This window comes from Danio aesculapii, chromosome 17 (assembly GCF_903798145.1).
Source record: "Danio aesculapii chromosome 17, fDanAes4.1, whole genome shotgun sequence".
Taxonomy (NCBI): Eukaryota; Metazoa; Chordata; class Actinopteri; order Cypriniformes; family Danionidae; genus Danio; species Danio aesculapii.
Genome location: NC_079451.1, coordinates 53,768,690 through 53,793,651, shown reverse-complemented (window position 1 = coordinate 53,793,651; position 24,962 = coordinate 53,768,690). Strand labels below are relative to the sequence as shown.

General features: G+C 42.0%; 1 protein-coding gene across 1 annotated transcript; it reads left to right on the top strand.

Annotated features, from left to right (window-relative positions):
* Positions 1–1,318: 1,318 nt before the first annotated feature.
* ppp2r5ca (protein phosphatase 2, regulatory subunit B', gamma a) lies at positions 1,319–23,464 on the top strand. The gene is made up of 13 exons (XM_056476358.1): positions 1,319–1,525; positions 6,857–7,056; positions 10,121–10,231; positions 11,148–11,240; positions 11,918–12,048; positions 14,837–14,896; positions 14,974–15,082; positions 15,188–15,241; positions 18,954–19,124; positions 19,457–19,584; positions 21,481–21,582; positions 21,800–21,872; positions 22,354–23,464. Exons 1-13 carry the CDS (start codon positions 1,462–1,464, stop codon positions 22,489–22,491), a joined length of 1,434 nt encoding a protein of 477 aa, XP_056332333.1. The 5' UTR covers positions 1,319–1,461; the 3' UTR covers positions 22,492–23,464.
* Positions 23,465–24,962: the final 1,498 nt, after the last annotated feature.

The following is a 24,962-nucleotide window of genomic DNA, read 5'->3' as shown; positions in this document are numbered from 1 at the left end:
ATATCGACCCATATGAAAAACATTATCCTGATCATTATCGATATCGACCCATATGATAAACATTATCCTGATCATTATCGATATCGACCCATATGATAAACATTATCCTGATCATTATCGATATCGACCCATATGATAAACATTATCCTGATCATTATCGATATCGACCCATATGATAAACATTATCCTGATCGTTATCGATATCGACCCATATGATAAACATTATCCTGATCATTATCGATATCGACCCATATGAAAAACATTATCCTGATCATTATCGATATCGACCCATATGAAAAACATTATCCTGATCGTTATCGATATCGACCCATATGAAAAACATCATCCTGATCATCATCGATATCGACCCATATGACAAACATTATCCTGATCATCATCGATATCGACCCATATGATAAACATTATCCTGATCATTATCGATATCGACCCATATGATAAACATTATCCTGATCATTATCGATATCGACCCATATGACAAACATTATCCTGATCATCATCGATATCGACCCATATGATAAACATTATCCTGATCATTTGTTTTGCCATATCGTCCGGCTCTAATTACAAGGTTGTAAATGTATTATCATTCATTCATTAATTTTCTTTTCGGCTTAGTCCCTTTATTAATCAGGGTTCACCACAGCGGAATGAACCACCAACTATTCTAGCATATGTTTTACACAGCGGATACCTTTCCAGCTGCAACCCAATACTGGGAAACACCCATACACACTCATTCTCACACACACTCTTACACTACCGCCAATTTATTCATGTGACTGTGGGGGAAACCGGAGCACCCTGAGGAAACCCACGCCAACACGGGGAGAACATGCAAACTCAAAAACACACAGAAACGCCAACTGATCCAACCGGGACTCGAACCAGCAACCTTCTTACTGTGAGGTGATTTAACCACCGTGCTGCCCCTGATATGTATCATCTTCACCCTAAAATATATTGAAATGTATTTTATTAAACAACACAGACACAACACATATATATTTATATATATACACACTATATACTGTGGCCAGGAAAATCTATATATTTTGTACCGTATGGTGTTTGTCTGTGCTGTGGTCAATCTCAGCTGTGTTTGCTCTGCTCTCCTCTCTCACACACACACACACACACACACACACACACACTCTCACACACACAGTGTAATGAGGTGTGACGCTCTATAAGAGTGCTGGAGGGGCTCCTCAGTCCCGCCTCATCCTCCTCCTAACAGCCAATAGGCATCCGCCTGCCGATGATGTCACAGCAGTGGACCAATGTGCTGCGTCCTGCCCGCTGACATCACTGAGCAGTCGGCTCCTCCAGCACACAGCTTCATTTTCTGCTCAGCTTTTGTTAAAATGGAGGCTGGTCTCGGGCCGTGAGCAGTGTGTGTGTTTCTGCGACGCGCGCTGGCGTGTGTGTGACCCCGGCAGGATGGTTGTAGACGCTCCCAACGCCAACGGGCCCTTCCCGCCTGTGGCTCTGATGCACTTCAGGGGTGAGTGAGGGATGGGTGTGTGTGTGTGTGTATGCGTGAGAGAGAGATCGATCCGCTTCATTGACTGTACTGTGTTTGTCTACAGCGCTGTGTGTGTGTGTGTGTGTGTGTGTGTGTGTTGAAGCGCTGCATGAGAACAGAGCTTTAATTTGAGTATCTCCTGCCCTTCCCCCCCACTACAGCAGTGATGTCACAGGAAGTGAGGTCACACTTGAGGAAAGCTGGTGTGTGTGAGTGTGTGTGTGTGTGTGTGTGTGTGTGTGTGTGTATCATGGATCGATTAATGATAAAACTCCAGCAGCAGTGACCGTGTCAGTGTGATGTTCACCTTCAGCTAATATATAATTATGAAGATGCTGCAGTCCCTCCAGGGCTCCACTGGGACGTTTGCTTTGCTGTTTGTGGTCTGAAATGACTGATTGCGTGACGGTTTTCCTCAAAACATGGCGTTTTCTCTTCAGTTCCAGTGTTTTGCTGTGGAAATACACAACAATCTTGTAAAGGTTATGATTTCTTTTAATCTCAAGATTCAGGAAGAGTCGAACTCGCTGAATTCTGGAGGGACTGATGAGCCAGGGTCATATTAAACAGCAGTATCGTGAGATTATGGACAGGTGAGGTTTAGTTCAGGTAATGTGCTCAGCTTTAGAAGTGTGTCATGTAAACACACTCAAGCTCAGTAATGTGAGTCCACACACTTTATAAATTAGGTAATGAGGATTGTTCTGATGAGATTTAATAGCTGTTTATTTCTGTCTGTTTGAGCAACTCAGGCTTTTCTGATAGTTTTGATCATCTCCAGAGTAATCATTCACTGGGCTCATTGATCTGTGCTTAACTCATTGGAAGTGCACTGTTCTGGCATCAGTTCTGCCTCAATAAAACATTACAGAACGCCCATCGCTTGTGAACCTGAAGGCTTATTCACATTCATGAGTTGCTGGTTGCACAAAATACAGTTCTTACATCATTATAAACACATTTTTAAGAATATCTTGGTGTAAGCAATAACACAGCTCAGTGACTTACAGTGTATAGACAAATAACACGGAGACCATCTGAAAATATCCTGTTTTACTGAAGACAGAGAGTCATGTGGGTTTAAAGACTCAAAGGTGATGAATTTACACTGTTATTTGTCTTTTTCACTAGACCTATATGGAATCTGTGTGTGCAGATATATACACTGATTTTTAGCCCATCATCGAGTCTATTTACTGGTGTAAATGTTAATATATAGATTTATTACGTCCTCTTATGATGCAGTATGTTAAATGCAGTGGGTTGTGTGTGTTGTGATACACACTGCAGTGTGTGTTCATCAGTACAGGGTTATTCTGGTCTCCTGGATCAGATAAGAGCAGAAATCATGTGTCTGATGAACTCATGTCCACCTCTCAAACACAAGACACGCTAATAATAATAATTATAATAATAATCACAGATGTCAGCTGTACTACAGGCGATTGTGTGTTTGATTAGTGTTATAACATCAGCCTTACAGTGTTTTAGTGAAGATCGTGTCGTATCAGAGCCGCTGATGATGGCTAGTTATGGTTATGGTTCAGTGATGAATGGATTTAAATGTGTAGTTAACATTCATTTGTTTAATTAACACATGCAATGCTCCTGTACACTACATGAAAAGCTTTCCTTACTTGTTTTGTTTTTGTCTTGTTTCTAGTCCTAAATATCTTTCTTGAATCAAGGAGCATTTTCAAGACACATATAGTCCTGTTCTTATAAATAAACATATAATAAAGGGAGTTTTATGAGTCTTATGTCAAAGCAAAATCGAGATTACACACTGTCCTATATACATTCACTGGCCACTATATTAGGTACACCTTACTAGACCCGTGTTGGACCCCCGTTTGCCTTCAGAACTGCCTTAATCCTTCATGTCAGAGATTCAACAAGCTACTGGAAATATTCCTCAGAGATTTTGCTCCATATTGACATGATAGCATCACACAGTTGCTGCAGATTTGTCGGCTGCACATCCATGATGCCAATCTCCCGTTCCACCACATCCCAAAGGTGCTCTATTGGATTGAGCTCTGGTGACTGTGGAGGCCATTTGAGTACAGTGAACTCATTGTCATGTTCAAGAAACCAGTCTGAGATGATTGGCGCTTTATGACATGGTGCGTTATCCTGCTGGAAGTAGCCATCAGAAGATGGAGACACTGTGCTCATAAAGGGATGGACATGGTCAGAACAATACTCAGGTAGGCTGTGGCGTTGACACCATGCTCAATTGGTACTAATGGACCCAAAGAAAATCTCCCCCACACCATTACACCACCAGCAGCAGCCTGAACCGCTGATACAAGGCAGGATGGATCCATGCTTTCATGTTGTTGAGGCTAAATTCTGAGTCGAGCATCTGAATGTGTCAGCAGAAATGGAGACTCATCAGACCAGGCAACGTTTCTCCAATCTTCTATTGTCCAGTTTTGGTGAGCCTGTGTGAATTGTAGCCTCAGTTTCCTGTTCTTAGCTGACAGGAGCGGCACCCGGTGTGGTCTTCTGCTGCTGTAGCCCATCCGCCTCAAGGTTGGACGTGTTGTGTGTTCAGAGATGCTCTTCTGCAGACCTCGGTTGTAACGAGTGCTTATTTGAGTTACTGTTGCCTTTCTATCAGCTGGAACCAGTCTGGCCATTCTCCTCTGACCTCCGGCATCAACAAGGCATTTGCGCCCACAGAACTGCCGCTCACTGGATATTTCCTCTTTGTCGGACCATTCTCTGTAAACCCTAGAGATGGTTGTGCGTGAAAATCCCAGTAGATCAGCAGTTTCTGAAATACTCAGAGCAGCCCGTCTGGCAGCAACAACCATGCCACGTTCAGAGTCTCTTAAATCCCCTTTCTTCCCCATTCTGATGCTCGCTTTGACCTGCAGCAGATCCTCTTCACCATGTCTACATGTCTAAATGCAGTGAGCTGCTGCCATGTGATTGGCTGATTAGACATTAGTGTTAACAAGCGGTTGGACAGGTGTACCTAATAAAGTGGCCGGTGAGTGTATATTTCCTAAATTACAATAGTATTTTACACATGGTTTAGTATTAGTTTTTGTTTGAAACATCATATTATTTGCAGTAAATAACTGAACTGAACCATTCTGCCTCATTTTTCATTGGCAGTTTTATTGATCACTAAGATAGAACTGACTTGGATTAAAGTTGATTCAAATTCAGTATTAAAATTAAACTAGCTAAGCTACTTCTGCATTGTAGCTTTTAGCTTAGCTTGCTATATTAGTAACGTTTAGTGTAGTTAGGCTGTATGTTAAGTAGAGTAACTAATAGATTAGCTCACTACATTTTCCCAGTAGCTTGGCCAACACTGGTGAGAGCTAATGGATAATCAGCTGTTGTTAATATGTTAATAAACAAGATGTGCATATGGAAGGAACTGTTTCCGATCTGATGTTGGAATTTAACATTGCTGTTTCTGGGTAAATTATATCACTGATATAGCACACAATACAATGAATAATCTGAATGCATGTTCATGTTGGAAACAAACAGAACAAAAAATTGGAAAATTATCTTGGAGAAGTCCCCCTTTTGAACTATCATTAGGAGTTTAATTACACTGTAATTTTCTAAAAGGTTTCAATTGATATTATTATTATTATTATTATTGTTGTTGTTATTATTATTATTATTATAATCATCATCATTATTATTATTAATATTATTAATATTATTATTATTAATATTAATATCAATATTATATTAATATTGTTATTATTATTATTATTAATAATATTATTATTATTATCATCATCATCATTATTATTATTATTAATATTATTATTATTAATATTATTATTATTATTAATATTATTATTATTATTATTATTATTATTATTATTAATATTATTATTATTATTATTATTATTATCATCATCATTATTATTATTGATATTATTAATATTATTATTGTTATTATTATTATTATTATTAATATTGTTATTATTATTATTATTAATAATATTATTATTATCATCATCATCATTATTATTATTAATATTATTAATATGATTATTATTATTATTATTATTATTATTATTATTATTATTATTATTATTATTATTATTATTATTATTATAAAAGTCTTTTGCAATTGATAGTTTTCAGTACAGTGTCCTGTGTGGAGACCTGGTGAAAAAAAACAATGAGCTGTAATGGCGCATACCCTGAGATCCCCATTGTAGGGATGGGTGATATTTTATCGTTTGTAATATACAGGTAAAAATCTGCCCAACAATAAAAAAATAAAAATAAAATAAAAAATATATATATATATATTATAATAATGATAAAACCTATTATTAGTCTGTGAAATTAATTATTTAAAACCCTCATGTCTCTGTCAGAGCTCCAATTCGGCAATATTGACATCTGTGTTGTGTTGTGATGACTTGATTAAATATGATGACAGACATTCAAAGCTTAATTTTAATATCTCAATAGAAGCTTTGAATGTGAATGAAGACATGACAATATGATCTAACATGAGAACACTCAGAATGACCACTTTGGTAACTCTAGTAGTTATAGATTTCTGGTAGTACAGATGTTTAAAGTGTTCACAGTCTATTATAATGATGGAAATTGTAGTGTCATGTCCCTGTCAGAGCTCAATTCAGCCGTGTTTACATCTATCTTGTGGATATTCTTCAGAGATAGAGTCATGACGGCATTATAGTGCACAAGAGTCTGCTTTTATGATTGCTTAGATTAATATCTGCTGTGGCTCAGTGCTTACACTGTGGCCTCACAGCAAGAAGGTCGCTGGTTCAAGTCTCGGCTGGGTCAGTAGGTGTGTCTGTGTGGAGTTTGCATGCTCTCCCCGTGTTGGTGTGGGTTTCCTCCGGGTGCTCCGGTTTCCCCCACAGTCCAAACACATGTGCTATAGAGGAATTGATCCACTCAACTGGCCGTAGTGTATGAGTGTGTGTGTGGGTGAATAAGTGTGTATGGGTGTTTCCCAGTACTGGGTTGCAGCTGGAAGGGCATCCGCTGTGTAAGACATATGCTGGAATAGTTGGCGGTTCATTCCGCTGTGGCGACCCCTGATAAATCAGAGACTAAGCTGAAGACTAAATACTTCTGCTATTGATACTTTAATTTAGTGTTTATAGCGGTTCAGTCTAGTATAATGAATGGTGATCGCAGTGGCGGCTGGACGACCGGAAACAACGCTTCCCTATTCTGTTCTGCATCTCCATATTAGTGAACAGGCCTATAGCGCAGCTCCAGGACTGCTCCATCAGTGTCTGCAGATCCTCATGTGTTCTGCTCTCTGTGTTTCAGACGTGGCTCCGGCCGAGCAGGAGAAGCTCTTCGTGCAGAAGCTCCGTCAGTGCTGCGTCCTCTTTGACTTCCTCTCTGACCCGCTCAGCGACCTGAAATGGAAGGAGGTGAAGCGGGCAGCGCTGAGCGAGATGGTGGAGTACATCACCCACAACCGCAGCGTCATCACGGAGCCCATTTACCCAGAGGTGGTGCACATGGTGAGTCAGGCAGAGCCCCGCGGCGGCCCCCGGCCCCCGTCTGAGCCTGCTTTCATCCCGGAGATGCACACAATCAGCCCAGTGTTTTCCAGCAGGGCGATGTCCCCATTCTGTTGCGCTCCAGCTCTTCCACACACACCTCACATGCTCCTCTATTTACAGCTTTAAAGCAGCGCTATCAGGCTAGAGGAGCATCAGCAGCACAGTGTCCAAAACCATGATGTACAGATGTAAATAAAGACCCGCTGTGTTCACTAGTGTCTCGTTCACACCAAGCAGGATCACTGTGAGGAGAATGATGAATATATAGTTGTAGAAATGGCTGCCAGTGTTGAAGAAGAGCAGCGTTCACAGCACAGCTACAGCCATACACACACAGAGGAGCGATATCCACACTTTCAGGAGGATTCATCCCAAACACTGACAGCCAATCACAATCCAGAGAACAGTAAAGCTCCAGACACCACTGTGGAGAAGCCCTGATGATGATCAGGATCCAGACTATCCTGGAGACTATTGATTATAGCATGAAGAATAATGATAGTCAATAGTGTGTTCAGCAGATCAATAGTGTGTTCAGCAGCACACAGAGACTGACACCTGCTGGACACTACAGAAAATACACAACTAACAGCAAACTCTACACACACTAGCTGCGTCTCAAATGGCACTCTATACACTATGCACTCATGCACTTACACCCTCAACAGCGTAGTATATGTATGTAGTGTCGTCCCAAATGGCACACTAATGTTTTTACTAAGCGGAAATTCAAGCCGTTTCCCTGATGACGTTTGGCGGTTGCCAGATCAGTAAAATAAATGACCAAACTATCAAATAATACCTGCCATGAGTATAACCGCATTCACCATCGGGAGGCGCTATAATCACTCTCAGAGGAGAATTTTGCTTACATGATCCAAAATAAATAAAGTTATCCTACATGTGCGCCCGATAGCTCCGCCCCTTCCGCTACGTGAGCAAAGCTGCGGTCGTTGAGTGTGTGACGTGTCCATCATTACACACTTCATTTTATCAGCTGAATGAGTGCATCATCCGGGTAATTAAAGTGCTCTTAATATTTATAGAGTTTTCAATGTGAACGCACTACTCACACTATTTATACTACAAAATGGCGTAGAACAGTGCATAAGTATTTGGGTCATTTGGGCATTAAAGGTGCAGTATGTCAGTTTGACACCCAGTGGTTGAACTAGGTATTGCACTCCTGGATCAAAACAAACGCAAGCACAGGTTGCCAGATTGAGGACATGAGTGAGTGATTTGAGTCATGCTCTAAATAAAAGCAACGGCACCCGATATAAGGAATATTCTCAATTTTTAAAAGGAGTTTATGTCCTAATCAACACCTGGAATTGATATATTAGAAACGGCTTTAATTTCTCACAGATGAACAACAGAAAACTGACACTGATCAGCTCAGGTACAGCTCATGTGCTTTATTCAGTGTTTAATGCTCATAATGTGAGTCTGAATGCTGTTTTACATCACATTTATAGCCATATACTGAAAGCAGCAGCAGATAGTTCAGCTCAGATCTGGACAATAAAATAAACCGTTTTAAATACGCTGTTTTCCACCATCTGGCAACCTGGGGTGCTGAAATATAATTGGCTGAACTGGCAGTGGGCGGGTTAAATGACCAAAACAAAGACAGCCGTTCCGGCAGGTAACACACACGTTCACAGCAGAATATCTGACTTCACTGTGTTTCAGATAAACAAGAGTGCTCACTGAGCATGTTTCTGAATATCTGCACACACATGATGCTGTTTATATGATGCAGAAGAGTCAAACACTCACATACAGCACCTTTAATCTGTGTGCACACAATTATTTTGATCCTATATTGAATAGTTTGCAGGATAGTCCTGATGTTTAATAATCTTTTAAGCAAGGGCTGATCATCATCAGTGTTTACATGGACATCAGTAATCAAATGATCTGCCTTAATCTGAATAAGAGGATAATATGATGATCATATTAGGTGTTTACATGAGCTGCTGTTTGAATGTTCCCTTCATGATCCCGTTTTACATGTTATAACACATAATTCGATTAATGTCATGGTGTCAGCGCGCTGTCCACATTTCCTCTGGAGTGTCAACTCATTTCAGGTGTTTTATGCTTAATTTGTGGACTTTAACTGCAGTTTGCCACTTTCACTTTCATTCAGGAACATTTCATGCATGCCCCCATGACAAGCGAGATATTGGATGCGAGTATGAACTGCTGGAAGAGTGGAGTTTTAGTGGAGTCTGAAACTGCATGCTGAATGGGAGAAAACCTCCACATTTCACGATGCAGATAATAGTGTCAGACAGCCGTGTGTGTGTGTGAAATATCCTGTCGCAAAACACGACGAAAAGTCCTACACAACGGTAACAGTTTGCAGTGTTTCCATGTCTGTACTGCACTGCAGTAATGCCACTAAAATCAGCAAACTCCACAGGTCTTAATCTGATTTGTCTTTAGTTTGATTATGACCTTAATCAAATTACATTAATCAGAAATCAGTGTTTACACGGTCGACTCTTAATCAGAGCCTTGTGTTAATCGCATTAAAATCAGATTATTGGTGTCCGTGTAAACATACTGTGTGCTTCTCCACAGTGTCGTCTGGAGCTTTACTGTTCTCTGGATTGTGATTGGCTGTCAGTGTTTTGGGATGAATCCTCCTGAAAGTGTGGATATCGCTCCTCTGTGTGTGTATGGCTGTAGCTGTGCTGTGAACGCTGCTCTTCTTCAACACTGGCAGCCATTTCTACAACTATAGCTTTACTGTTGTTTTTATAGTGATCCTGCTTGGTGTGAACGAGCTTTAAGTCCTTCATCTCTGTGAGAGAATCACCAGCAGCCTGCAGAACAGAGATTCACACGAGCCGGAGCGTGTGTGTTCATTCTGTGTGTGTGTTCATTCAGTGTGTGTGTTCATGCTGAGTGTGTTACTCTCAGTCCTGTAGAAATGTGACAGTGTGATAGAAAGCTGTGGCTGAAGCTGTGTGTGTGTGTGTGTGTGTTTGTGTGTGTGTGTGTGTTGTAGTTCGCAGTGAACATGTTCAGGACTCTTCCACCTTCCTCCAACCCGACTGGAGCAGAGTTTGACCCCGAGGAGGATGAACCCACTCTGGAAGCAGCGTGGCCACATCTACAGGTGCTGTGGAGCATTTACACCTGTGTGTCCACTCAGCCAATCAGAACACAGCTGGCACAGTACACTGCAAAACTGCTGTTCTTACAATCTTTTTCTTGTTTCTGGTCCAAATATCTACAAACTCCTAAATCAAGAAGCATTTTCTAGACAAGCACAACATTTAGTGTTGTTTTCAGGAATAATGAGTCAAAATGAAGAGAGTTTTACCTTAAACAAGCTAAATAAACTTGGGTTGTGGTTAATAATAGAGTATATGCTGGTGTTTAACTGCATTACTTTAGTGCACTCCTGCGTTGGCCTCACAGATATACATATATAGCTCACAGATATACTCTGCACTCTGGCTACTTCATCAACACAGTGGGCGTTTCTCTCTGCCTCGCGGGACTGAACCCAGTCGAGCACTCACAGCGCAGATTAGCCTCATTTAAAGGAGGGGTTTGGGAACAAATGAATCACTGAACTAATCATATGGGAGTCGCTGCGTATTATAAGACAATGAAAGTGTTTTCTGACCCTGCATGCAGATCAGCCTGTTGTTGGAGACCCCCAAAACCAAAATATGACCTTTATAATGCATAATAGGGGCTCTTTAATATATGACTGGAGGACTAAGGATTTTGTCATCAGCTATATGATTGAGCCCAGTGATATTAGAGAAATATAAGAATCGTTTATTGTCATTATATACTAGATTTACAATGACATTTGAGAGTGCTCGTTTTTGGGTTTGTATAAAGAATATTAGACGGAGAATATTTTAATAACAATATTGATGATGATAATAATAATAATGTCACACTGATATAGCATTTGTTACAGTCTATAGCTCATATGAGAAAAGGATTAGATTTTTATGCTGTGATACTGTAGTGTAGCTGTGCTGCTCATTTCTGCATCTCTCTGCCTCCTACAGCTGGTGTACGAGTTCTTCCTGCGCTTTTTAGAGTCGCCTGATTTTCAGCCCAATGTTGCCAAGAAGTACATTGACCAGAAATTTGTGATGCAGGTAATTTTCAGCTTCATTTTAAGTTCATTTATTGTTGTTACATGCATATTGTTTGTCTTGTTTCTGGTCCAAATATCTAAATAAATTAAATCAAGAAGCATTTTCTGGACAAGCACAAACTATAGTGTTGTTTTCAGAAATAATGAGTCAAAATGAAGAGAGTTTTCCACTTAAACAAGCTAAATAATCTGCCAATGGGGTGAGCAGAATAATACTGTCAAAAGGGAAGACAAGGTTATTTTGCTTCACCTATTGGCAGATTATTTTAGAGTTTGGTCACCAAACATCTTTAGGAATAGACAGATAAAACATTCAGATTTAATAGAAAACAATTACAAACTACAAAAGTTAAACTAAATGTAATTTTTATGTTTCTCTTGATTATTCCTGCTTATTGTAAAACCAGTTGTTTTACAAAAAATGTTATTCAATATTTCCCCCAATACATTAATGTGTGTGTAGTGATGTCTGTACTGTGATCTTCAGCTTTTGATCAGTAATGTATCTGGACACACATATATGACTGTAAAGCCTCCTGGAGAGAAGTTTACTGTAGACGAGAGATCTGAGAGGGGTCGGCTCATTTCTGCTGAACGCTGTACATACTGTGTAAATTTAAGCTTCATGTTTTCACTGTAAATATCACACCCATAATGCTAAAATGCTGTTCATTTCAGCTCCTGGATCTGTTCGACAGTGAAGATCCGCGCGAGAGAGACTTCCTGAAGACCACCCTGCACCGAATATACGGGAAGTTTCTGGGGCTTCGAGCGTACATTAGGAAACAGATTAACAACATCTTTTACAGGTCAGTACTGCAATCGTCAGTCAGTCATTCAGTTTCATTCAGCTTAGTCCCTTTATTCATCAGGGGTCGCCACAGCGGAATGAACCGCCAACCATTTCAGCATATGTTTTACACAGCGGATGCCCTTCCAGTATGGGAAACACCCATACACACTCATTCACTACGGCCAATTTAGTTCAATTCCCCTATAGCGCATGTGTAGGGACTGTGGGGGAAACCGGAGCACCCGGAGGAAACCCACACCAACACGGGGAGAACATGCAAACTCCACACAGAAACACCAACTGACCCAGCCGAGACTCAAACCAGAGACCTTCTTCCTGTGAGGCTGCAGTGCTAACCACTAAGCCACTGTGTCCCCATCATCAATCATTTTTGATCATTATATTCAGAGCCGGTGGTGTAATGTAGAGCTGCACGATTAATCGAAAAAACATCGCCATCTCGATTCGACACTACACACGATTGAGCCAGTTGTATTTTCACGCTCAGGAGAGAAGCGTAAAGGTGTCGCACAAGTCTTCACATTGTTTTACATACATTGCTCAGCCACATGGACACCTCCAAATGGCATTAAAAGTGTCCCATACTGTATTTATACGATATAATTCACCCAAACATGTCATTTCTGTTTAATGTAAGGATGTATTCGCCACCGCGAAATGTTAATGTTTGTTTACTATTCAATTCAATTCAATTCCCCTTTATTTGTATAGCGCTTATACAATGTAGATTGTGTCAAAGCAGCTTCACATAAAAGGTCACAGTAAATAGGAACTGTGTAGTTTATACTGAGAGGACGCGCTCGTGCCTGCCAATGATGACTACTGTAGTGAACAGAACCTGTGTAGGCTGTGAATAACAGCTGATAAAGTTGTAAATAACACTCAGTTTGTTGCACAGAGCGATCGTTTGGGAGCCGCATGGGAAGTCTGATCTGCATGTGTGTGCTTTTTTTTCTCAGAGTGACGGCAGCCATGAGCCTCACTCGGCAGTGAAAGTGAAACCGGCGCGCATATTATTTAAATAATCATATCACGTTTTACAGATATGATTACGACAAGCGTTTAATGTTTTCTTTCATAGAGAACACAGAGTGTTGTGCATGAGAATAACTGTTTAACAGTGTCAATATTACTACTGCAGCCTATATAATGTTGAATATAATGCAGGAGGGAATCTGATAATGACAGATGTCTCATTTAACAGTGAAAAAGGGTCTATTATATTGTTATATATGTCTAAAACAAAATAATTCAACTTTAGAATTATGAATATTCTGATGTCGTCACTTTACTGTGAATTAACAAACAGGACATATTAAAGTCTGTTCAAGTCTACTGTTCCAAGTCTACACAACATTGAGCATTTTACCCAACAGTAGACCTAAACATTAGCCTAATATTACTGTTGTTTCACCATATGTTTGAGAAATAACTATTTTATTTTACGTCTACAGAATCGTGAGAAAGCTGTGATCTTTATTTTAAGCAGAAATATCCCGATTCTCATTATATCCAGAATCCTGCAGCTCGAGTGTAGTGTGTTCATACACTAAAAAACACTCTTCTTACTGTGAGTTTGTGTCTTGTTTATAGCCCAAATATCTACAAATTCTTAAATCAAGAAGCATTTTATAGACAAGCGTAAAATACTGTCTTATTTTAGGAAATAATGTAAAAATGAGGTGAGTCTTTAATTAAAACAAGCTAAATAATCTGCCAATGGGAAAGCAGAATGATCAAACACAACACACAATCTGCCTTTAAAGCGTCTTGTTCTGCGCTATTGTGGATTTTGGCTTTTGCTTGTACAGTGGCTCTGAGCTGTCAGAACACCCCATATGGTAAATATATATATTTCTGCCTAAAATATGTTTAAAATAGATGCTACACCAAAATATATTTGCTAAAATAAACTTAAAAATACATTTACAAAATATACGAAAAAATCTACAAGTACATTTCTGACCATTTTTTGTATAATTTAAATTACATTTCAAAAAATATTAAGTGAGGTTTATTAATAAACTAATTTCGAGAGGATCATGTGCTTATGATTTATCACAGCCGGTCTCGTATTAAGCTAATCAGTATCATCCAATCATATGAGCGATAAGCTACTATAAATAACCACAGTCCACTTTATCTTCGTTTGGAAGAAACCCCCCTTCCTCCCCATTCTCCTCCTTCACTATAGATCGGGCGGCACAGAGGCCCAGTGGTTAGCACTGTTAGCCCCACAGCAAGAACACTGCCAGCCCTGGTCCTGCCAGGTTGGTAGGTGTTTCTGTGAGGAGTTTGTATGTTCTCCCCGTGTCCGCGTGGGTTTTCCCCGGGTTCTCCAGTTTCCTCCCACCATCCAAATATATACATCATGCATAACAATCAAGCATTGTCTAGCCCCCTTTTTTCCTCACGTGTTCCCTTAGCTACTGCAGACGGGGAGTTCTGAGATCCACCGAGCTCAGGCTCCCCTCTCGCTCTGCAAACGGGAGGAAGCCCCGGGCTCGAGGATCCCTTGAGCTCGGGGCTCTCTCCCGGGACAGCATGCCAAACAAGCTATTGATGAATCATCAGCTAAGTGTGAACTCTTGAAAAAACCCATATGGGACTTCTCAAAATGCCTGCTACACATCCAAAACTGGCCAGTCCATTGGAATGACATGAAGGTTTGGTAGGCCGTGTGTAAATGTGATTGGTACAGTGTGAGAGTGTATTAACCTTTAAAGTGTGAACACTCGGTTGTTGGTGTGCAATGACCCTCAGTGTTTTGTGTGCGTCTGCAGGTTCATTTATGAGACCGAGCATCACAACGGAATAGCTGAACTGCTGGAGGTGCTGGGAAGGTAAAACACAAGCTTGTGACGTCTGTCCCTGTGCATGCTGGGAAATCCTCTGATATCTGTTTGGTTCTGTCTGACAGCATCATCAACGGCTTCGCTTTACCGCTGAAAGAAGAGCACAAGATCTTCCTGCTGAAGGTGTTGCTGCCGCTGCATAAGGTGAAGTCTCTGAGCGTCTACCATCCGCAGGTGAGGCATTACACGAGCCTGTTAGCGCACCAGCGTATGCTAATAGCAGCAACATGAAGATCTGCATGAGTGCAGTGTTGGTAATGCGGTGTCTTCTGCCTCTAGTTGGCGTACTGTGTGGTTCAGTTCCTGGAGAAGGACAGCACACTGACCGAACCGGTAAGACTGCACGCTCAACATCACTCTGAGTACGCCTACATGGACACCAACACTCCGATTTCAATACGATTAAGACGACACTCTGATTACGAGTCGATCATGTGCACAGAGATTTCTGATGACATTAATCTGACTGATGGCATCAACAAACTAAACACAACTGGAGTTAAGATCGGTTTCCCCCACAGTCCAGACACAAGCGCTATAGGGGAACTGGGGAACTGAGTTGGCTGTAGTGTATGAGTGTGTGTGAATGAGTGTGTGTGGGTGTTTCCCAGTACTGGGTTGCAGCTGGAAGCATCCGCTGCGTAAAACATATGCTGGAATAGTTGGCAGTTCATTCCGCTGTGGCGACCCCTGAAATAGAGACTAAGCTGAAGGAAAATGAAAGTAATTAAGACATGAGGAGTGTTCCTAGTGTTAGATTTTGCTGTATTTGGCTCAGCTGTTCTTGGATGGCTCACCAATATATACGATGAGTCCAGTACATAAAACAAGTAAGCTGAGCGAAGTTCTGATGGGCAGAAGACTTTACTGCAGACAGTGAATAGTGCAGTTCCTTAGCAGCGATGTTAACACGTCGGTCTTCAAGTAACTTAACCCAAAGTGCTGTCTGTGATAAACGATATGACCCCTCAGAGATTACCTAACTGGTTTAGTTGGGTCAGAACTCTTGAGTTTGGTTCCACCTTTTCAGATGCTGATACTTGTTTACATGTGAAACAAGCCATATAGTACTGAAGTGCAGAACAGACATGTGAACGCCGTAATCAAACTATTACTACTGTGGAGGACTCTCAGCTGCATTTTCTGACAGGTTTGACACGACTGTTTGAGACTATACACACACAGTCACACACACACACACACACACACACACACACACGACTGTTTGAGACTATACACACACAGACACACACACACACACACACACACACATACACACACACACACACACACACACGACTGTTTGAGACTATACACACACAGACACACACACACACACACACACACACACACGACTGTTTGAGACTATTCTCTACACCTACAGAGTCAGTAAAGGACAGTACACACACAGACACACACAGTGAACTCCCGGAGACTCGTCACACACTCCGTCATCATCACCAAACACACTCTAATGCTGTCTGGGACATGCTGTGGACATCTCAGTGTGGTGTTTTTGCCAGCCAGGTCTCCGCACAGATCACGAGACTGAAATCTCTCAATAATGAACATTCTGTCACTGATCACTTACCCTCACGTCGTGTCAGTCCGCTGAGCTCTTCGTTCATCTCCAGACACAAGTGAAGATATTGCGGATGAAATGCCAGAGCTCCTGATCCACCACAGACAGCAGGAGTCCAGAGTAAAACACTCCATGTGTCTTCAGTGTTTAATCACAACACGCTCCAACACTTCTGTGGGACAAAAAACACACAGATATCTACATTACTCGAGGATGTCTGCTCTTCTGTGTAAAGCCCTGCTCACACCGTCAGATTTCAGCAGCCATTTGGTCATCTGAGGCAAATTTGGCAAATCCTAAAAGATTCCTGAAATCCTGGGCTATATCGGGGATCTTTGATCGTTGGTTTGACATGTTCACAGACAGCCGCTTAATGCCCATTACGATCAGATTTTCCCTCTGATGAAGTCATCTGATTTCAGACACTTTCCTGCAGTGTGACAACAGCTGCGATGAGCATCAACCCAAGAACCAATAGGAGCGCCGAATCTGATGACTCAATCTATGACAAATCAAATGACCGCGGGGAAATGTCCAAACTGTTTATGTCTTCCTGGTTTTATTATTGAGACACGCTGTGTGCAAAATGAGCGCTACAGATTGTTTACGTTTGCTGTAATCATAGTGAAAGTGTCTCAGGTGGATGACGTCAAACTCAGGGGGAGATTTCCTCTGTGTTTGACGCGTCTTCATTGTCGTTCAGTCTGACATTACGACAGCTGAGATCTCACAGTGTGACATGAGAGCCGTGTTCATGCAGTCTGACATTATGACAGCTGAGATCTCACAGTGTGACATGGGAGCCGTGTTCATGCAGTCTGACATGCTGCAATCCTTCAGGATCATAAAAAAAGAAAAATCGCACAGTGTGAGCCGGCCTGAAGAGAACAGCGTGTGTCACTGTTTACACATATCAGGAATAGCACAATGACAAAAACACAGAGAATAAAGGAATTAAAAAAGCACAAGAACACAGAAAACACAAATATATGCAGGTACAGGTACATTACTGTAGACTTTACAGCTGAAGACTAAATTAGCCCTCCTGTTTAATGCTCTCTCTCATGCTTAACAGAGCAAGGACATGTTCTAGAATATTAAACAGTTTCTATACTATTGTTCATCTTCTGGAGAAAGTCTTATTTATTTTAGTTTGGCTGGAAAAATAAAACACACACACACACACACACACACACACACACACGCACGCGCACACACACACACACACACACACACACATATATATATATATATTAAATCTAAGGTCAATGTTATTAACCCCCTGTTATTAGGCATATATTAAGCTGTATGTCAGACGTGTCGTGGTGCTTTCATCAACACACATCTCAATCTGGCAGAAGAGAAGAAAGTGCCATATAAACCCTTGCTGTCTGTGGAGGATGAGGAGCTCTCACATTTAGCTAAAATACCCTCGCTTGTGTCCGAACGAAGAGCTCAGGGGATGAAGCGACATGAGGGAGAGTAATGAACTCTTTCTGCTAGGAATATATGGGTATATTATATATCAAAACAAAGAACCAAGCCTCTGCTTTCAAACAAAACAGCATTCTGTCCTCCTGTTTTCTGTGTGTGTGTGTGTGTGTGTGTGTGTGTGTGTGTGTGTGTGTGTGTGTGTGTGTGTGTGTGTGTGTGTGTGTGTGTGTGTGTGTGTGTGTGGGCATATGTATGCATGCACGAGCACATGCAGAAGTGTAATAAACACACATGTAAGTCACATTTCTAAGCTCGTGCAGATATAGATGAGTGGGTGATTTCGCTGCGGTGAGCCCTGATAAACACATGAGTGAGCCAAAAGAGGCTTGTAAAACTCATTTTTACCCACAATCTAACTTCCTCTGTCTCTGATCGTCTTATATTTCACTCCCAGGAGACGCAGAAGTCCTCACTCAGGACATGCGTTAGAGCTTCCCCTACCGTAAACACCTCAAATTAGCTGTAAAGCTGGTCAATAGCAGGGAAGAGTTCTCTAAATAATGCTGTTCTTAGTTCGAGTTTTTGTCTTGTTTTTAATTAAAATATCTAAAACTCTTAAATCAAGAAGCATTTTCTAGACAAGCAGAACATATAGTGTTGTTTTCAGAAATAATGAGTCAAAATGAAGAGAGTTTCTCCTTAAATCAAGCAGAATAATCTGCCAACGGGGTTCAGGAGAATAATCTGAAGTGAAAAGGAAAAGCTGGATTATTGTGCTTCCCCCTGATGATATCTTAAAGCAAGACTAGAGGTTTTGCTAGCCTAGAAAATGCTTTTGGATTTAATCATTTTAGACATTTAGATTAGAAACAAGACAGTAAAATCAAAGTAAGGAAAGCATCTATTGCAGTGTAGTGTCCTCCTCAATGACAGGGGAAGGGTCAATGACTGAATGTTCATCTCTGGTTGATCTGTTCCTTGACTGATCAGTGCATTGGGGTCTCTCTCTCTCTCTCTCTCTCTCTGCAGGTGGTGATGGCGCTCCTCAAGTACTGGCCGAAGACACACAGCCCGAAGGAGGTGATGTTCCTGAACGAGCTGGAGGAGATCCTGGACGTCATCGAGCCCTCAGAGTTCGTCAAGGTGATGGAGCCGCTCTTCCGGCAGCTGGCCAAGTGTGTGTCCAGCCCGCACTTCCAGGTCAGTGTGTGCATGTGCAACTCTGTATGTGTTTCTGAGACATCAGGACACAAATGTGTATGATGTGACGGCTATCACACAGGTATTGGAGGAGACGGTGAATTATGGTCACATTGCTGATGTCTTCCCTTCTCAAAAGGCTTATAAAATCACCCAGGATGAGTTTCTCAGGAAGTGAAACTGCAGTTTCCTATGAGGGCTGGATATAGGCTAAAGAAAATGTGTAGAAAATACAGTCTGTACAGTATAAAAACAATGGAAACCTGTGGAATGACCACAAAATTGTGTGTGTGTGTGTGTGTGTGTGTGTGTGTGTGTGTGTGTGTGTGCAGGTGGCAGAGCGAGCGCTGTATTACTGGAACAACGAGTACATCATGAGTCTCATCAGTGATAACGCAGCCAAGATCTTACCCATCATGTTCCCCGCGCTCTACAGAAACTCCAAGAGCCACTGGAACAAGTGAGACTGCTTACTTTATCTAGGGTGCATCCTCAGTAGAGTTCACTACAGATGACAAAATACATTCTTCGTAATGGCGGTCTATTCCTTCCAGTTCTCCACCATCAGGGACTCGGCACAAAGGAACTGACGCATAAAACCACACACTTACAGTGCAGTTAACTTCCGCTTATCAGGAACAACAAAACTCAACAAACAGAAGAATTTTACACACTATTTACACTTTTCCAAGCTTCAATATCAATATGGTTTGGAAGAACGGTCAAAAGACTGTCTACCATCAAGCCCCTTCCTTCTTTCCAATCTTTTATCCTGTTGCTTACGCATACATATGACGTATGGCTTTATTTAACAAATGAGACGTCATGTACATAATATAACCACAAAATTCATTCATTCATTCATTTTCGGCTTAGTCCCTTTAATAATCTGCGGTCGCCACAGCGGAATGAACCGCCAACTATTCCAGCACATGTTTTACGCAACAGAGGCCCTTCTAGCTGCAACCCATGTCTGGGAAACACCCACTCATACACTACAGACAATTTAGCCTACCCAATTCCCCTGTACCACATCTTTAAACTGTGGGGGAAACCGGAGCACCTGGAGGAAACCCACACCAACACAGGGAGAACATGCAAACTCCACACAGAAACACACACTGACCCAGCTGGGACTCTTCTTGCTGTGAGGCAACAGCACTGCGCCACTGCGTGGCCATATCATAACATACAAATCAAAAGCTGCATAAAATAACAATAACTGTATATCTCAATACAAATAATATCATTCATTCATTCATTTTCTTGTCAGCTTAGTCCCTTTATTAATCTGGGGTCGCCACAGCGGAATGAACCGCCAACTTATCCAGCACGTTTTTACGCAGCGTATGCCCTTCCAGCAGCAACGTAATTCTGGGAAACATCCATACTTACTCACACACACTCATACACTACGGACAATTTAGCCTACCCAATTCCCCTATAGCGCATGTGTTTAGACTGTGGGGGAAACCGGAGCACCCGGAGGAAACCCACACCAACACAGGGAGAACATGCAGACTCCACACAGAAACACCACTGACCCAGCGAGGCTTGAACCAGTGACCTTCTTGCTGTGAGGCGACAGCACTACCTACTGCGCCACTGTGCCACCCAAATAATCTAATATTATAGAAAGATATTACACATCTCTTAGTGCTCTTTACGGCTCTAACACAGGTAGTGATGGATTTGTTTGATTACTCAGGTTTAGGGACTTAATCTAAATACTTCAGAGTGCTTGGAGATGATTAGGATATGAACACAAATAAATGTGATTCAGTGCCGTTTCAAAGCTCCGAAACGAATCTAAACACACCAAACGATTGATAAAAGCACAGAACCGGCTGGTACAGTTCTCTGAGCTGATTATACACCTGAATAGTTTAAGAAATGGGCCAAACTTTAGGCTTACGTCACTGATAATCCCCTCTACGGAGAAGCAAACCACACAAAAGAATCACTGAGTCAAAACTGAGTCAAAACTAGACTACGATCAATGATGTCATTACAGTTCAGTGTAATTTACCAAGCACAGCTTACTAACGAGGTTTATCCGGAGAGAGATCTATCAGATTGAGAACCATGCGCACTGGTTTCATTTAACTAAAGAAATGATTCGTTTAAGATTGCTTCAAAAGAATCATCTGTTCATGGTGAATCGGTTCATCAATTTCAAATGAATAAAAGCTTGAAGCTGTTCTGTAAAGCACACAGATCTCTCGTCACTTCACATCACTGTAGTTAGATGAATAAAACTATGGAGGTAAACGAGGAGCGAGATGTGTCTGCTTATGAACGCTGCTCCAGATATCTTCCTCGTGGTAACCTGTGCGGTGTTTCTGATCGCCTGCAGGACGATCCACGGCCTGATCTACAACGCTCTGAAGCTCTTCATGGAGATGAACCAGAAGCTGTTTGATGACTGCACACAGCAGTTCAGAGCTGAGAAGAACAGGTCACACACACACACTTCCTCATGATCACACACACACTTCCTTATGAACACACACTTGCTCATGAACACACACACACACTTCCTCATGATCACGCACACACACTTCCTCATGATCACACACACACTTCCTTATGAACACACACTTGCTCATGAACACACACACACACTTCCTTATGAACACACACTTGCTCATGAACACACACTCTTCTGCCTGCAGAGAGAAGGCCAAGCTGAAGGAGCGAGAGGAGGCCTGGATGAAGATCGAGAGTCTGGCACAGTCAAACCCGCAGGTGAGCTCCTCTATCTTATAATGTACTGTGTTTCAGCACACACACACACACACACACACACACACACACACACGAGTCAGTGAGCGTTATTCAGTCACATCCACAAACGCCAGTCAAACTGTACTGTGGCAAAAGGAAGCCCTATGTTAACAGTGTCCAGAAGCGCTGTCCACTTCTCAGAGTTTAGAGGCATCTGGGATGGACCATCCCACAGTGGAGATGTGTACTGTTCTCAGATGAAGCAGTGTTTCAGGAGAAATGGACGCCGTGTGCTCCGGACCAAAGAAGAAAAGGATCATCCAGACCGTTACCAGAAACAAGTCCAAAAGCCAGGGTCTGTCATGGTCTGGGCTTGTGTCAGTGCCCTTGGCAAAGGTAACCTGCTCTCCTGTGATGCTCCATTAATGCTGAACAGTGTTTTTTGTGTGTCTTTGTGTGTCTTTGTGTGTGTGTGTGTGTGTGTGTGTGTGTGTGTGTGCAGGTGTCCCGGGAGCAGAGGAAGGAGCGTCCGCTCGTCAGGCGTAAATCGGATCTCCCGCTGGACTCCTTCACCACTAAAGCCTTGGAGACGCAGCGGCGAGCAGAAGACCTGCTGAGCAACCACACACACGGCCACTAGCTGGCGCTGCGCTGTAACACACTGCACTCTCAGGGGTTCCACTGGAGGAGCACACCTACACTGTCCTCTACATATGGGTCCGTCCGGCTCTGCTCTTCCCACTGTGTGTGTGTGTGTGTGCGCGAGACAGAGGCTCAGAACAGTGTGTGTGTGCGTGTGTGTGTGTGTGCGTGTGTGTGTGTGTGTGTGTGGAAGAGCAGAAGCTTTCTTCACTTTGACGTTCTGTTGAGGTTCAGGGACGGCTGCCAGTGCCAATACTGTCACGTTTATTAGCTTCCTGTTAACGGCAGTGTGTGTGTGTGTGTGTGTGTGTGTGTTTTCTGCTTCGCTGATGTGCGGTTTCACAGACGGACACACAAATGGTCACTTCTGTGCCATAATGAACTCCTGACGGACCAGCGGAGCTCTTCCTGCTGTTTACTGGTTCACTCAGTGTGTGTGTGTGTGTGTGTGTGTGTGTGTGTGTGTGTGTTTGTGAGACGTCTACACCCATATCAGCACTTCTGACCGGAGCCGCTGGTTCTGCTGGATCTCGGACTCGCTGCTGAGCGGGAAACACGTCCGTCTTTTCCAGAACGATCTCTGTGCCTTCAGCAGCGGGACCAGCGATGATTCACTGATTCACTGATTCAGCATCGCACACTTGACTCTCTGGAGATTCGGTTCGTTCGCATGAGTCGACTCAAACGCTGACGCTTCGATTGTTCATCTCCGTCTGGATGTTTCCTGATATTTACTGAAATACCAAGAAGCACTTCCTGAAAACTTGAAAACTCTACTGTGTGTGTGTGTGTGTGTGTGTGTGTGTGTGTGTGTGTGTGTGTGTGTGTGTGTGTGTGTGTGATGAATCAGTCGCATGCTTACAGTCGTCTCTGTACTGTTGTTTCAGCTTCTGTATGTTTTCTCGCTGCGGTTTCTTTCTTCTCTATAATGATTAATGCAGTATGTGAGCATATAAATGTTGATGTATGAAGACGTTTTGGTCTCTGCTTCTTTTCCACACACACACACACACACACACACACACACACACACACACACACACACACACACTGATCATTCTGATTCTGATCATTTGATAATCTGCTTTCAGCTGACGGTGAGTGTCCTTCCACACGCTCAGTGCTGCTCTTACTCTGAGTTTCTGTCTTGTTTCTAGTCTAAATATCAGGAAGTTTTGAAATCAAGAATCATTTTCTAGATGAGCAATACACACACAGTGTTGCTTTCAGAAATGAAGAGAGTTTAATGAACTCGAGCAGAATAATCTGACAGTGTGTGAGAAACAGGATCTTGTGAAAGTGAACACTTCTTTATTAAACTCTTGATTTTGACTCATTATTCCTGAAATGAACACTATATTATTGTGCTGCTCCTGAAACGCTTCTTGATTTGGGTTTGTTTATATTGGGTCCAGAAGCGTGTATATGGATGATGTGCATATATAGTCTGTTAATATATGTACAGAGTAATGATGGCGTGTGCTAGAAACATCCTCCATGTTTGAAGAGGTCAGAAACTGATTCTGTTTGGGTCTGTAAAAGTCTGATAACCGCTGTACGTGTTCTCTGAGTCTGTACTCGGTGTTGTCCACCGTATGGATCAATAAACAGATGATGTGGGTTTATATTGTAATCCGCCGTGTCTGATGAACACAAAGAAAACCAGTTTGTTTTGTTTTTCAGAAATGTCAGATCTGCATGAGGAGCTCTCTCTCTCTCACTCTGTGTGTGTGTGTGTGTGTGTGTGTGTGAGTAAATCAGGAGCAGCTGAAGGACTGGTATTTACTAGTCCAAATATCTGCAAACTCTTAAATCGAGAAGCATTTTCTAGACGAGGAGAAAATGTAGTGTTGTTTTCAGCAATAATGAGTCAAAATGAAGAGATTTCTCCTCAAAACAAGCATCTAATATAAATAAATGATAAAAAACCACTTGACTCACCCCGTTGTCAGATTATTTTGCTTGTTTTAATTAAACTCTCCTCATTTTGACTCATTATTGCTGAAAACACCATGTTTTGCTTCTTGATTTAAGTGTGTGTAGACATTTGGAGTAGAAACGAGAGGTGCATTTCTTCAGTCTAGTGTTGAGGATGCAGTGTTGTGGCCACTAGAGGACAGTAGAGCTCCAGCGAGCACACAGGACAGCGCTCAGGCCGCAGGTCAGAGGTCAGTCTGCATGCGCACACTAAGCAGGAAATTGACTGCAGAAACACGCCTGACCTCCTTAAATCGCTGATATTATTCTCCATCTGCCGGACGGATTACTTCCAGACACATTAACCCCACGCTTAACTTTACTACACGATATTACAATGAAATCCTGATCTAATCATGACAAACTTTCAGTCTAAGAGTTCTCAATGCACATGTTAATGCTGATATTCACTACACAGGAAGAGTAGCGGATTAAAACACACGTACTGACACTCTACAACCTGTGGGAGCATTATTAAACCATAGTACTATA